Source organism: Sarcophilus harrisii, chromosome 3, assembly GCF_902635505.1.
Source record: "Sarcophilus harrisii chromosome 3, mSarHar1.11, whole genome shotgun sequence".
In the NCBI taxonomy this organism is placed as follows: Eukaryota; Metazoa; Chordata; class Mammalia; order Dasyuromorphia; family Dasyuridae; genus Sarcophilus; species Sarcophilus harrisii.
The window spans coordinates 563,678,550-563,694,483 of NC_045428.1; the positions used below are offsets into that span (position 1 = coordinate 563,678,550).

The window sequence follows — 15,934 nt, forward strand, 5'->3', positions numbered from 1 at the left end:
GATTGATGCTGTTTGAGTGGTCTAGAGGTTAATGGCTATAAGAGTTGTTAAGAATCCCCTTTAAATTGGCCGCAGGTTTTAGGAGTGAAATAATTCACTCATTCCCGAATTTTTAGTTGCAAAATGAAAGCTTATTATTGGATAGAAATCAGTTTACCAAGAGACTGACTTCTATAGTGGCAGAAATATGGGAAAATGGAGTTTTGCACTGAGAATTCAGTTCTCAGTGGAAAGAATGATCCTGATAGCTGAGTGAGCTATCTAGGCCCATCTGCAAAAGATCTTTGTTGAAGGAAGCTGTTATATTGGATCTTAGAGGGGGTTGGGACAGCCCAAGCAGGTCAGACCCAGTCTAGGGCTGGGACAGCCCGGCTCTCCTATTGGAATTAACAACACTTCAAAGGGGTGCTTTTTGACCAGGATTTCTAATTGAATCAAAGGCCCTGGCATCCTGGAAAGATATGGGGAGGATATGCCTTCCCCAGGAATGGTTGAGAATTTGAAAGAGATCACAGAGCAATAGGAAATACAGTTTCTTAAAGGGACCACAACCTGCTTCAAGATAACATCTCTTATTTTTAGATATGATGATCCTGTCTCATTCTGACTACAATGCTTTAATCCTATAAATGATTGAGTAAGTGAAAAAGCACTTCTTAAGTATTGGCAGCATGTTAGACATGGCTACATCCTGGTTATACTTATAAAAGCAAGCCAGGTACACATCTTAGGGAATTTACTTTCCAATAAGAGAGAACAGAAGTACAAGCAGGGGAAGAGAGGCCAAGGAGATATCTCTGGCCTAAAAGGTAACAAGGACTATGAGCCAAACAATGCGGAGGTTAATTGACAAGTTCTTTCCAGGAATGGTAGAGCTATTATGATTACTATTGTCATAGCTAGAAGTGAAAGTAGAGAGACAGTAAGAGACACATGGCTGCAGAGCAGCCTGCTGAAGTCTGCTAGGCTAAAAATGGATCTCCCCACTCAGGATCCCAGAGCCCCAGGACAGGAGCTGAAAAAGTAAAAGTTCAAAGTAGAGGAAGGAGAAAGGCAATAACACAGGGATCCTGTAAGTTAAACAACAGGAGGCATTGAATAAGTATCTGTTGAAAATTAGAATGAAAATCATGCTTACATTTATGATTCCCTTCATGTTAATCTGAGAATTTGGCACTGATTTTACTGAAGTAATTTCTCTGCATATTTTTATACTCTTTTGTGAAAATGGCAATAAAGGCATCCTTCAGCTTTGCGGGTCATGAGGAAAGGGAGCTGGGAGGAAGGAAAGAAGAGGAAATTAAGATTTACTCATATTTAACTATCATAATTATTTACAGCAATTCATATTGTTTCTCATAGGAGATACCAATTATTTTATATGAAAAATGGTGTTTCACAGTTAAATAGCATTCAAAATTTATAAAGTATTTTCTTCATAACTACCTTGAATAGTATATTACTGTACTGTATCTATTAGGATCATTTCAAACTGAAGTTCTCAGAAGTAAAAGCCTTTTCTCTAGTCATGCAACTAACATCAGAGTTGGGCTTCAAATCTGCATATCTGATTCTAAATGCAGTGTTCTTTCCACTATACCATACTGTTTTCCAGAAATAGGTCCATGGCTCAAAACTGCTTGGATTAAATACATTTATCTTCAACAGGAAAGTGTTGAAAAAAATCATTAACCATGAGCCATGAATGTGCATATGAATAGGTCTTCCAAGCAACCAGGAAAAGTAAAAGTAGCTAAAGAACTAGTATGCAGAATTTTTTCCTTAACATTTGTTGACTGTCATGTTCCAAGATCAAAATGCAGACAACTGCCAAAACTCAAAAACTTATTGAGAAGAGATCAAAACCAGGGAGGAATACAGGGGAAATACATACTATGGGAAAAAAACAAAAGATACCAATGAAAATTTATTTTTAATAAAAAGTCAAGGCAGCCTAAGTGCATTTAATCTTTGAGATTCACCTGATAAATATGATGACACTTTCTAGAAGTAGAAGGCATAGACCAAACATTTGGTAGAAATCAGTTTGTTTCACTTTTTTCTCAAGCCAATACTTAAACTATGTATCCTAAATAAAGAATCATAGTTACATGCCCAAAAGGCTATAAAACTGTGCATTCAGTAATACCAACGCAAAGTCTGTATTCCAAGAGGGATGGGGAGAGGACTCATTTATATACAAAGATATTTACAGCAGCTTTTTATAGCTGCTGAGAATTGAAAACCAAAGAGATGCCCATCAATTGGGGAATGGCCAATTAAGTTGTGATAAATGACAATAGAATATTATTGTGCTACAAGAAATGACAAAGATTTCAGAAAAAAAACAGGACTTACTTGAACTGATGCAAAGTGAAGTGAACAAAACCAAGAGAATGTTGTACACAGAAACAGGAACAATGTAACAATGTACAGTGAACAACTGAATGACAGCTATTTTCTTTCTTTCTTTTTTGTTGAGGTCAAATTTGAACTCGGGTCTTCCTGACTTCAGGGCTGGTCCCCTATCCACTCTGTCATCTAGCTGCCCCAGGTATTTTTAATAATACACTGATCCAAGAAAATCCCAAAGAACTCAGGATGAAGCACACTATCTACCTCCAGAAAAAGAACTGATACTGTTTAAATGTAGACTAAAGCATGCTATTTTTTTTTATTCCTTTTTATACAAAATGATTAATATGGAAATCTTTTACATACTACACATATATAAACTATATTAAATTGTTTACTGTCTCAGGGACAGGGGAGAAGAGGGAAGGAAGGAAAGAGAATTTGGAACTCAAAACTTTGAAAGAAATTTAAAAATCTGTTTTTAACATGTAATTGGAAGAAACAAAATATTGTTTTTTTTCAAAGTCATATTTACAAGTAACTAAGCTTGTCTTCCATAGGCTGTCAGAATTTCTCCAAGCATGTAGGTAGATTGTCTTCCTGTAATGTGTGTAGATCTTAGATCATTTTGCTAGTGCCTGACAGGGTGAAAGGGGGACAAAAAGAGCATTAAACCATGGTAGTACTCCTTTTGTGATCACAAGAGTCGGAAAATCAGATTGATCAATTAGCAAGCATTTAATAAGCTCCTACCAAGAGACAAGAACTAGGCAAACCACTGGAAATACACAATAAGATCAAAAAATATAACAAATCTTACTCTAATCAAGCTTACAAAACAAAAAGGCCTGAGGCTATTGAGTTACCGGGATTTCTCCCATTTGATCTCCAGGATAGTCTAATTCAAAACCTAAATCTGGAATCTCAAAACAATCCTATGCTCCAGCAAAGGCATATTCATATCATAAAATCTATCCATTTCCAGGGGTCCTCAAAGATTAACTACCATCAAACTTCCATTTCGACTAGTACAGTTCAAAGCTGTCTCCACAGGTATAATTAAGATTGAAAAGATTCAATGACTTAAAAATTAATTCCTAGAATTGATTTCCCCATGGACATGGTACATAACAAATTTTCCATTTTTTTAAGTTTTCCGGAAACTCAGCATTAACGAGACCTAAGAGACCATTTAGTGTAACTTATATCCAGTGAATTCTCCTACAACTTCTCTGATGGATTATCCAGGCTCCAGCTGAAGACATCTAGTTATAGAAAATCCATTGTGTCTGAAAAAGACTGAATTCACTCTTAGACAGAGCCAAATTGCCAGGAAGCTTCCCCTTGTTCATTTTTCAGTCATGTCTGACTCTTTGTGACCCCATTCAGGGTTTTCTTAGCAAAGATACGGGAGTGGTTTGCCATTTCCTTCCCCCAGATCATTTAATAATGGGGAAACTAAAATAAACAGGGTAACACAGAAACAGGGTCACACAGAAAGTGTTTGAGGCTAGATTTGAACTCAGGAAGATGAGAGGAAGCAGTATATAAATGTAAGGTGTAGTCAGGCTTTAACAGGCTTTAAAATATATGTCTTTGTCTTTTATCTTAAAGACAATGAACAACCACTGAATCTTCCTGAAGAGTGAAGTGACATAGATCTGTGCAATATCAACAATATCAACAATATCTACCAGCTATGGAAGGTGGATTGGAAAGGGCAAAGAATGGAATACTAGAAGACCAACTAGGAGGCTATAGAAATATTCTAGGTGAGAAGGAATAGGGGCTATAAAATAGCATGGCTGTCGTGAATGAAGAAAAAGACAAATAAGAAAACTGAGATGGCATCAACAAGACTTGGCAACTATCTGCACTTGAGAGGGAAGGGGAATAATTGAGAGTGAAGATTCAAAAGTAACCATAAGACTTCAAGTCTAAGTGACCCCAAGTATTAGTAGTAGCCTCAAAAGTAACAGGGAAGTTAAGAAATGGAGAGAGTTTAGGGATAAAGATAAGATCTGTTTTATATACCTTAAGTTTGAGAACTAGTGGGAATCTAATTGAATATTTCTGAACATTTAAGTGAGAGATACAGGACTGGAATTCAGGAGAAAAATGAAGGCTAGATATGAAACTTTGGGAGTCATTACAAAGAGGCAATAACTGAATCCACAAAAGTTGATGAGATCAAATACATAAAAAAGATAAAGATGGCCCAAGACACCAATGTCTAGGAAGCAAGACATAAATGATGAACCTACAGAGAAGACCAAGAATGAGAAAGTTAGAAAGAGAAACATTAAGATAACTGTCATAAAAACTCAAGGAGGCAATATCAAGGAGGGATCAATAGCACAAAATACTGCAGAAAGGGCAGAGATAAGAAATGAAAAAAGACAATTAGAATTAGCAATAAAAAGACTACTGGTGACTTTGAAGAGAGGAGTTTCAGTTGAATAGTGGGGCCAGGAAGAGAGATTTAGGATGACAGCTTAAAGAGATAGTTTTTTTAAAAGATAAGAGAGATTTGAGCATGTTTGTAGACAGCAGGCAAAGAATAAAGAGATGTTAAAAATTAGAAAGTAGAAGAAGGGATAATCTAAGTGGCAAATCCCTAATGGAACAAGTAGGTAGTTTGGCAAGAAAAGCCAATTCAATCCTCCAAAAGTAAAAGATAGATTAGGGAATAAGGCTGAAATAATTTGAGGAAGCGAATTACAGAAGCTTACAATAACCTCACTTTTTACTTACTTTTAAAATAACTATTTATTTTGTTTTAATTTTTAAATAATATTTACTTTTTCTAAATACATAGACAATTTTCAACATTCACCTTTGTAAAACCTTGTGTTCCAAAATTTTCTCCCTCTCCCCCACTTCCCCTCCCAAGACAGCAAGCAACCTGATATAGCTAAACATGTGCAATTCTTCTATATATATTTCCATATTCATCATGCTGCTCAAGAAAAATTAGATTAAAAGAAAAAAAACCATGAAAAACAAAGACAAGCAAACAAAAAAAAAAAAGGTGAAAATACTACATTTCTATCCTAATTCCACAGTTCTTTCTCTGGATACAGATGGCACTTTCCATCCCAAATCTATTGAAATTGCCTTGAATCATCTCTCCCTCTCCCTCTCCCTTCTCCCCTCTCCCCTTTTTTCCCCCTCCCCCTCATTTTTTAGCTGAGGCAGTTGGGGTTAAGTCACTTGCCCAGGGCCACACTGCTAGGAAATGTTAAATGTCTGAAACCAGATTTGAACTGAAGTCTTCCTGACTTCACGGCTGGTGCTCTATCCACAGCACCAACTAGCTGCCCCCGAACATTTAAAAAATCAAATTATTTATATTTAATATTTAAACATTAATTTTTAATTAATATATTAATATATACAGATATATTATAAATATGGATATAGATAAAAGATATTTATATAGATAAAAAAAGAGCTAAGACCATCACATAATAATTTTGTTGTTACAGTATACAATGTTCACTCAGCATTAGTTCACGTATGTGTTTCTAGGCTTTTCTGAAATCAGCCTGCTCATCATAAAATAAATGTTTATTGATTTTTTGTTTTTGTATTACCTACATTTCCAAATGCATTTTTCTTCTCTCCTTCCTCTGGAAGTCATCTCTTAAGAGGAAAGAAAGAGGAGGAAGAAAAAAGAGATCAGTGGACTAGGCAACATGTCAAAAAAGTCTAACATTATATGCAGTGTTTCATATCAATTGTACTCCCTCCATAAAGACAGAAGTTGGGGTGATGCCTCTCATATCTCAATTGTTTTGCGGTAGTTCCTTCTTTCCATTTATATGGCTGCAGTCATTGTGTAGATTGTTTATCCGGTTTTGCTTACTTCGCTTTACAATTCATGTTTAAGTTTTCCTGTGCTTCTCTGAAATTTTTTTTTTTTTAACACCATAAGTCTATATATGTTCATATATCACTATTTGTTAGCCATTTCCCAACAGATGGATATCAACCCTGTTTCCTGTTCTTTACTACGCTAAAAAAGTACTGCTATAAATATTTTGATTTATATAGCCCTTTTCTTTGTCACCGACTTTCTTGAAGTACGTGCAATAGTTAGCAATAGTTTCTCCAAGTCAGAGAGGATAAATGTTTGTCATTTTCTTCACATATTTCAAATTGCTTTCCAATGTGATTGAATCAATTCATAGATCCACTAGCTGTACATTAATATATTGACTATTTCTATCTAAGTCAATTTTCTAGATGTGAGGTAAAGGTCTAGAATTATTTTGATTTGTATCTCTTATTAATTATCTGGAGCATTATTTTATATGCCTGTTGATTTTGGAATTCTTTTGAAGATAGTTTGTTCATATCCTTTGTTAGTTGCCTAAATACCTTGGATACGAGGCCCTGATCAGAGATAGTTCACTCAAAAAACTTTTTGAATTCAAATACTTCTTATGCTAGCTGCATTAAAGGTATTAGATTCCAAGTATTTCACATTTTGTAAACACCTCTATCTAACCTTTGGTTAAACTACTTCTAACAAAGCTGTGAAATGTTCCCGATTTTTTTTTTTTGGGGGGGGGGGGGGGTGGTAGTATGAGCTTTAATATTCAAATGTGTTATTACAGTGTATGGTATCAATTGTTAGCCTCAGGGAAGTATGAGGCAAGGTGCTCTTGCAGCAAGGAAAAGAGGAAAGAATTCCATTAAGTGCCTCTCTCCCTTTCCTTGCTTTGAGTTTACAAAGACCGATTTCCATGCCTGAAATGCTCTCCTGTCTCACCTCTTACTTTTGAAATCACTAACTTCCTTTGAGGCACATATTAAGGGCCACTTCCAACAGCAGACTTTCCCTTCAGAAAAAGTATTGAGCTTTTTCCTGCTCCCCAGCCCCCACCAGTTTTTTTTATTTTGTATTTTCTTTGCATTTTGCATCTCCTCATTTGTCTACATGCAAGGCAGTCTGGTACATTGAGAAGAGCACTGGATTGAGAATCAGGCTGGGGATGAAATTCCAGGTCTGCCAATTCCACATTTATGTGACTTTGGAGAAATCATTTCATCTCTCATGTCTTTTGTTTCTATCATCTAAATTTTCAATCTTCAATTTCTTCATTTAAAGATGTAAGAGTTGGACAAGATGACCTCTCAGGTTCCTTTCCACTGTAAATCTATGATCCTAAGCTGTTTTTCCACAGCAGAATTCAAGCTTCTTAAAGATAAGAATTTATAATTAAGACAACTCTGAGATACCACTACACACCTCTTAGATTGGCTAGGATGACAGGAAAAAATAATGCAGAATGTTGGAGGGGATGTGGGAAAACTGGGACACTGATACATTGTTGGTGGAATTGTGAATGCTTTCAGCCATTCTGGAGAGCAATTTGGAACTATGCTCAAAAAGTTATCAAACTAACTTTTGGGATAAGAACTCACTATTTGACAAAAATTGCTGGGAAAATTGGAAATTAGTATGGCAGAAATTAGCCACTGATCCATACTTAACACTGTACACAAAGATAAGGTCAAAAAGTTATCAAACTGTGCATACCCTTTGATCCAGCAGTGTTACTACTGGGCTTATCTCCCAAAGAGATCTTAAGGGAAAGGGATCCATATTTGCAAAAATGTTTGTGGCAGCCTTTTTTGTAGTGGCCAGAAACTGGAAATTGAATGGATGCCCATCAATTGGAGAATGGCTAAATAAATTGTGGTACATGAAAGTTATAGAATATTATTGTTCTGTAAGAAATGACCAGCAGGATGATTTCAGAAAGGCCTGGAGAGATTTACATGAACTGATGCTAAGTGAAATGAGCAGGACCAGGAGGTCATTATATACTTCAACAACAATACTATATGATGATCACTTCTGATGGACGCGGCTCTCCTCAACATTGAGATGAACCAAATCAGTTCCATTTGTTCAATAATGAAAAGAACCAGCTACACCCAGGAAAAGAATGAGTTTGAACCACAACATAGCATTTCCACTCCCTCTCTTTGTCCACTTGCAGTCCTTTGTCCACTTTGCACTTCCTTCTCAGGTTAATTTTCTTATTTCTAAGACCGATTTTTCTTGTGCAACAAAATAACTGTATGGATATGTATACACATATTGTATTTAACATATATTTTAACATATTTAACATGTATTGGTCTACCTGCCATCTAGAGGAGGGGATTGGGGATAAGGAGGGGAAAAGTTGGAACAGAAGGTTTTGCAAGGGTCGATGCTGAAAAATTACCCATGTATATATCTTGTAAATTAAAAGCTATTTTAAAAAAAAGATAGGAATTTATAACTACCCTCTATGCTACTCTCCCAGACTCTATACAGTGTTTTACCCAAACAAAGTAATGAAGAAGTTGGCCAACTGAATTAAAATCTGAAAAATCTCAACAGGCTAAAAGAATGACACTTTAATAGAGACAAATGTACAGTTCTATGCTTTGGAGTGAAAAATCAACTTCACAGACACAAGATGAGAGAAGTGGCTGAATGAACTTCCAACATGATACTCTTCCATCAGGAACAGTCCTGAACTTTTTCCTCTACTACCTCCCCAAATTTCCTTTGTACTTCTACCCCTATCCCAATTTTCCTTATCTGTCAAATGAAAAACATGGACCAAATGATCTCTTCCATGTTTATTTCTCAGGTCCTACAAAATTTAGAATATGACAGTCCAAAAAGGATAGCTTCTCAGGTGCTATTATTAAAGGCAGCATCTAGGACAAAGGGGAATATTTCAGGAAAGAGGCTGACAAGCTGGAATATAGCCAGGGCTATATTCCAACTTGTAAGGTTGGGAAGCCTGTGAGAAAGATCAACAGGAAGAACCTCAAATGATAGACAAAATAAAACATGAGAATAGTAAGAAATTTTAAGGGCTGAATATGAAAAATACTTTGCTTTGTGTGATCCCTAAATATTCAAACAGCAACTAGAAGTGAGGGAAATTATAAAAGGGAAGATTTCAATTTGAGCTAAGAGTAATTAAAGCTGGTCAAGCAATGAGAGCTGTCTAAATGTAGAATGGACTGCTGTGAAAACAGTTAGTTCTCCATTAATTGGGGGTCTCCAAAGTGAATTAGGTGACTTTCATTGATGTGAACTGAAAGATGCCTTTTGCCCCAGTACAGTGGAGTATACAATAATGAATGAGATACATCTCATTGCAGCAAGAATAGTAAAAGTTTATACATATTCTTAAATAATTCTGTCTCTGTTGTTACCAATCAACCAACAAGCTTTTATTAAGCATTTAGCATACGCAGTACTGTGTCAAGTACTGTTTACCACACACACACACACACACACACACACACACACGGCAAAGAGTCTCTCAAAAAGCTGGCATTCAAATGAGGGAAAAAACATTTATAGCAGAGGTATATACAGGACACAAAGAATAAACAAAAGTAAATATAACCTTAGAAAGGAAGGTTCTGACAAGTAGAACTGGGAAAGACCTCTGGCAAAAGGTAATATTTGAACTGAGTCTTGAAAAAGAATAGGATCGAGTCAGAACATTCTAAGCATGAGAAATCCATCTATATCTCCTCTTCCTGTGTAATTCTTGTTCATACCTCTCCACAGAAGTTTACACAACACCCTAGATCCCTTTGGATTTTTTTTAATACTTTTTGGGTACCAAAGTAATCCCCTAGTCACCCATTAATCTTTGCTTTTGCTATAGGACTGGCCCTCTTTCTTTGCTAATAGCATTCAGTGATATCTCCATTATACTATACTTTTAAATCACATTACATAAGATGGGTCTATGTAACATCTTGTGCCACTGGAAACAAATAACTTCTAATCCTTATCCCAAATCCAAACCACCATCAGCATTCTCCCTTCAGTTCTGGACCAGACTCATTGTCTATCCATAGTCTCTATTCCAAATATAGGAATTCATGTACTAAATGGACTGGCCATTCAACTCCATATCAGAGTATGAATAGGAATTTTTCATACATTTAGCCTCTTCTGAGGTGTTAAGGTGACCTCTCAGGGGAGTAGCAGGGCACACTGGAAAAATAGTAGCTCTTGGTTCAAATAGCACATCATCTGTACGATCCTGGGCAAACTACCTAAACTTCCCTGGTACTCAGTTTTCTCCTTTGTAAAAACAAAGGCAGTGAATGAGATGGTCTTGAAATATATCTCAGCTCTAGAGCTATGATCCTTTCTAGCAATATCTATGGACAATTATGGAATTCACTAAATGGCCCTGTAATAGTCTGGGGTTTGATTAAGTCAGAATAATATCATTTGCAAACAGGAACATCTATAGCATCTGTAAAGACTCCTACCTCCTACAGGACCTTCTAAAAGATAAACTTCCTGAAAGAGCTAAAGCTACAAAAGGTTTTAACCAGGAAAGATGGTGATGGATCTGCATAAAATTCAAATAAAATGATTCCCAACTGATAGAAATGTTAATCCAAATACTATTTACAGATTACACAGTATTTTAATTAATTCAAGCCTGATCAGTGCTTAAAAGTCCATATTAAAGAGGTTAATTAAACAACACCAAAAAAAAAAAAAAAAAAAAAAACTTAATAAAAAACAACTTGTCCAAGTTGTGACATGTAGCTTGACAGGCACCCATCGAATTAGTTCTTCAATGTATGTATCTTAGGTGTTACAGATGTACAGTGAACTGGATCCAAAATCAGGGAGAAGATAGAAATTGATGGTATCTAGGAAACCATGCAGTGCTTTCAAGGATCCCAAACTATCGGTGGTACAAAAAGCCCTTCTGTAGCACCAGTGGTACTTTTTTTCCACTGGCTTTCAATGATTATTATACAGTGACAAATCATGAAATAGCATGATCTCCAAAAAATTAAAATGACAACCCAAAACACAATGGAAAGATTAATGATGATTATTAAACAACTAGCATGTTACTAATGAGGGCTTATATATGAGAAAAGTTATGATATTATAAAGGGCATACATGATCAAAAGAGATGATTTAGAATGTTCACAATAACAAGAATGAAACAGATTGACAGATAAAACAATACACTAATTCTATAAAATTTTAAGAGAACAAAAAGAAAACTACTGGTACATTCAATAAACCCTTTATAGATGATTTAAATAATATAGTAATTAGAATAGCACAGGATAAAAAAGATACTGAAGAAGCTTTGATCTGCATCAGAGGAGGAAAGAACCACAATGAAGTAACCAGATTCCCCAAAATACAAAAATTGTTTTCATTTGTATAAGAATTTACCATATAACTAACTAAATAAAAGTGAAAAAGAAAAGTTAGGGGTACTAGCTCCTACTTGCTCCTATAAAGGGACAACTTCATACTGGAATTTTCACCTGTTAAGAGGTTTGTTTGTTTTTTCCCCATAAGTAGTTTAAAGAGAGAGTTATAGGTAGTCCATTTTGTTTCCATTTCAATACTAATCTTTGGCAGCACCATAAATTAGTCAGACCTAAAGGTGATGAACATGTAATAAAACTCTGTGCTCTTGACCATATAAGGACATTTGCATACTTACTGGCAACACTATTGTAACTTAAGAATTATTTGGAAGGAGGAAGGAAAGTCATCTGAATATTACAACCGAATATTTCAGGCCAGGTTAAAAGTTGTTTCAAGTACATTCCCCAAATGGATATAGAGTTGGACCCCAAAAGTATCTGGCATATTCCCCCATTTTCCACATATAACTTGGCTAGGTTTTAGCAGTATTCTTTACAGAGATCGGGTGTACAGAATGCTAAAGAGAAAGTCATATATGTTTTGTATACACTAGTTGGTTTTGCTGCAATTCTTTTTGTTTTTGTTTTTCTTATTTGTTACAGGGAATGAGCCTCTGCATGTGAATGGAGAAGCGACATATTGGGAAATATAGGTGATTAAAATGTATTTTTTTTAAAAAGAAAAGAAAACCAAGAGTATTGACAACATACACCAGCCATTCTCAGTCTCATTCACTCACAAAATGTCGTCACACATTGGTAAAACAACTTTAAAGTTGGTTTTTAATCTAGATTTCATCAGAATACAAAACTCCATTTTCATAGATAAAGTGGCACATCTTTGCAGCTTCTATTGCACCAAGAATTTAAAATTAAGAACACAAAACAGAAACATTTGGTTTGAAAACACTGCAAATAGCCAAATACAGTACTTTGGTAAATCAAAAATAAGATCGACAGAATTAAAAAAAAAAAAACAAAAAAAAAAAAACACCTGGGGTGTAAACTACAGACATTAGACTTAGGACACATTTCTCATCACCAATTTCCATAGATAAGACAAGACTTGCTAAGTCTATGGATCATGACCCCATGGAGGTCTTAAATATCTCCAAACTGAAGCTAGAACAAGTGTAGTGCAATCTGAAAAAAAGAGAAGGCCCCTCATACATCAACACATTCATACCCTTCATAAAACGGCATGTTGGTACAATAGTGCCAATAGCTGCAGACCCAAGGGCAGGCAGGCAGGCTTGAGATGATAACTCACCTCTTTTTTCTTTTATGTGAATATATGGCTGCTAAAGTGTACCAGATTAATAGCCAGGGAAACCAGGTGCCCTTTAATCCACATAAAATGGAGAAGTAAGGACAGAACAATATGAGGTTCTACCCAAACACTTCCATGTCAGGAGCTCTAATAAAGGGAGCAGCAAGAGTAACAAACAGTAGTTCGGTCTCCATATCCAAGTTCAAATCATTGTAAGGAAATAGTACAAATAATTTTTCAGATGTTCCCTAATAAGAACTGGCTAATGCCAATCCACTTCCTATGAACCACAGAATCATCATTAAATAGTAAATAACCTTCCACTCCTACCAACCCTGAAAAAGACTCAGGTAACAGGAGTATGGGAGAAGGGAAAAGCTGGTGGGGGGAGCGAGGAAGAGAAGGAAGAGGATCTGCATCACTGATGTAATCTGACTTAAAAGGAATTTACTGTATAGAAATCTACGCTTGTGGAGGTAAATTTCAAAAATTGGTACCCACACTACTAAATATCTAAACAGAAACATCCAGGAAACAGACAAGGCATGTATCTCTCAAATGATTCTATTCTCAAGATATACATTTTGAGATAGAGAACAGTATTTGCACTTTGTGACTTATTTTCATTATTATCTCTTCTCAGAAAATGTCCATCTTTCATCTAAACATATGATTTTAAAGGGATTCTGATCATTTTCAGCTTTAGGCAACATGGTGTTGTAGAAAAAGTGCTGGTTTGGGAGTCAACAGACCTGGGTTCAAATCCTATCTCTGACAATTATTAGCTATGTGACTATGAGGAAGCCACTTCACTTTTCTAAGCCTCAGGTTCCTCCTTTGTAAAATGGGGATAACACTTGCAAAACCAATTTCACGAGGTTCATTGTGGGAAAAGTACTCTGTTAAAACATTATGTAAATGTGAGTTATTATTATCACAACTTAGGGACAAAAATTTTAGAATAGTCAATTCAAAAAAAATTTTTAATTTTGTCAGAAGACATCTCTAAAAAGTGATGTCTACTAATCAATGATACAATGTCAGTATAACTGTATAAAGCTCTCCGATTTTAAATGTGCCTATTATGAGATCAATAACTCTAGGAAATAACTAAGACCAACAATATCCAGGCAAATTATATAGTTTCTGTAGTTAAAATCATTGAGATGAGTAATGTCCTGAGGCCAAAATGTGCACACCCGTACTTCTACTCCAAAAAATGAGGAAGACCTAAGAACATATATGCAATGAATTGTACTCTAAAGAATCTAACGGGCAAGCATGCCTTTCTGAGGTTGCTTGTGCCCCAGAACTCACACTTGTACTTTTTTACTTCCTGTTTCATTAGAATTTATCATTTCAGGAATGTGAACTGAGATCACAGCTGCTGATCCAAGAAAAGCCAGGCAAGGGCTAGGAATGTTTCCCTAAACTAGAAAAACTATAGCAATGGAATCAAGATCTGCCATTTTAGCTGAAAAGGGATGTTAGGGTATATTTACAATGGGGGCTTGCTGAATGCCCAAGATAGCAACACAGCCCATTTAACTCATTCACAATAAGCTCCAAGAAAGATTTCCCCTCTTCAATTGTACTTTCATAGACAAAGGCTTCCCTAGAGTAGCATTAGCAGAGGATTAGAAATTACCTACATTCCGGCTTCTCCTGAGCCCAGGTCTAGCTGCTCCACAGGAGAGGTCACACAGTGCAAACCCTTGATGCTATGGAAATGTTTTCTGTGCTTATGGAAGAAACTCTAGATGGTCCTCAACTAGCAGTTAAGAGTTTTCTTTTTGCCACAACTTCCTCACCCAGAGATCATACCTGAAAGCATAGATTCAGTTTGTCAAAAGAAATATTAAGCTTATTACACACACACACACACACACACACACACACACACACAATCTATTCTAGTGGCTTCTAAGGGTATTAAATATAATTGACTGGCTTATACATTTCTCTCTATTTCAGCTGCCACCAATGAGGTTTTTCCCCTCCCACCCTAAAATGAAAAATTCTTTTAAAACTTTTATAAATGTAGTGTGACAAATTAAATTACCACAGAACTTTTGAGTGCTCCCTACTTTTCTCTTCAGGGTTCAACTTCACTTAACACTAAATAATCACTCAATGACATAAAAATTAAGGAAAGAATCAATCCCCAAGCTAGCAGCCACCAATAAGTGTTCTTATCAAATATTAAAAACAGCTTCCCAAATCTTGGCTGTATCCTAATATCAAGGTACATACATAGATTCCATTTATCCTGCTATATGGGGAATTGAGGCAATAAATTCTTAAATGTTAAGCTAAAAGATGTCTACTAAGATAAAAATTCATATCCCCAATTCCTACAAATTAGCACTTAAAACAGTATCAATTTACAATGGAAGACATGAGAAAAAATATAATAAAACAAATCATTTAAGCAACTAGTTGATGAACATAGTCACTGTCACTTAATCCCCCAAAATTTGTGGATTATAAATTACCCAATCCTAGAAACAAGATATGACAAAATAAATGTCCTTTAATCTTTATAGTGCCTCCCAAATTCCTAAAAATAGATATGCTCCTCTTGACCACTAACAGTGACCAATGAAGCAAAGAGGTAGTTTCCTCCAATATTTCTTACAATGGGTCCCTTCAGTTACCTCTGATTAAAAATTCTGCTGAATTTCATGTTCAGGTCTTTCTTCTTGTTCTTTCTGATGGGGCCCACTCTCCTCTGTCAGCTGTCACGTAGGAGCACAAACCCAACAGAACAGAAAGACAGCTTATTCAGAAAAAGCTTGGTCCCAATTAGGAATGTGCCCAGAGACGAACACCAACAGAGTAACCAATCCTAAATTATGTTTATAAAAGTGTTCAGAAGACACTCAAAAGGTAGCTCTCAAAGATGTAAAGGAATCTTTTGTTTAATTAATGGAGACTATCCTCAACTCAAGAGATTCTACAATATGCAGAAGGAAAAAAAAACAAAAACTGTTCAACAGTATGCGTGGTCTGTCTCCATCTAGCTGTTTAAGAAACCTGATAAATATTACAATCTGTACCCTGGAAAAATC

At 35.8% G+C, this 15,934-nt stretch overlaps 1 protein-coding gene across 6 annotated transcripts in view; it reads right to left on the reverse strand.

Annotated features, from left to right (window-relative positions):
- OTUD3 (OTU deubiquitinase 3) overlaps positions 1-15,934 on the reverse strand; it is a 50,062-nt gene that overhangs the window by 19,179 nt on the left and 14,949 nt on the right. Inside the window, exons 9-10 of one of the 6 annotated variants that reach the window (XR_004233368.1) lie at positions 14,516-15,601; positions 1,139-1,275 (exon numbers count right to left, since the gene is read on the reverse strand). Coding sequence is in view for 2 of the 6 variants with exons in the window: in XM_031962726.1 (XP_031818586.1) it covers positions 15,527-15,601 (75 nt within the window). In the remaining 4 variants the exon portion in view is untranslated. Of the gene's footprint in view, positions 1-1,138; positions 1,276-8,604; positions 15,602-15,934 lie in introns of those variants that run through there. The other 5 variants (XR_004233369.1, XM_031962726.1, XR_004233371.1 and 2 more) reach the window with 5 other exon arrangements.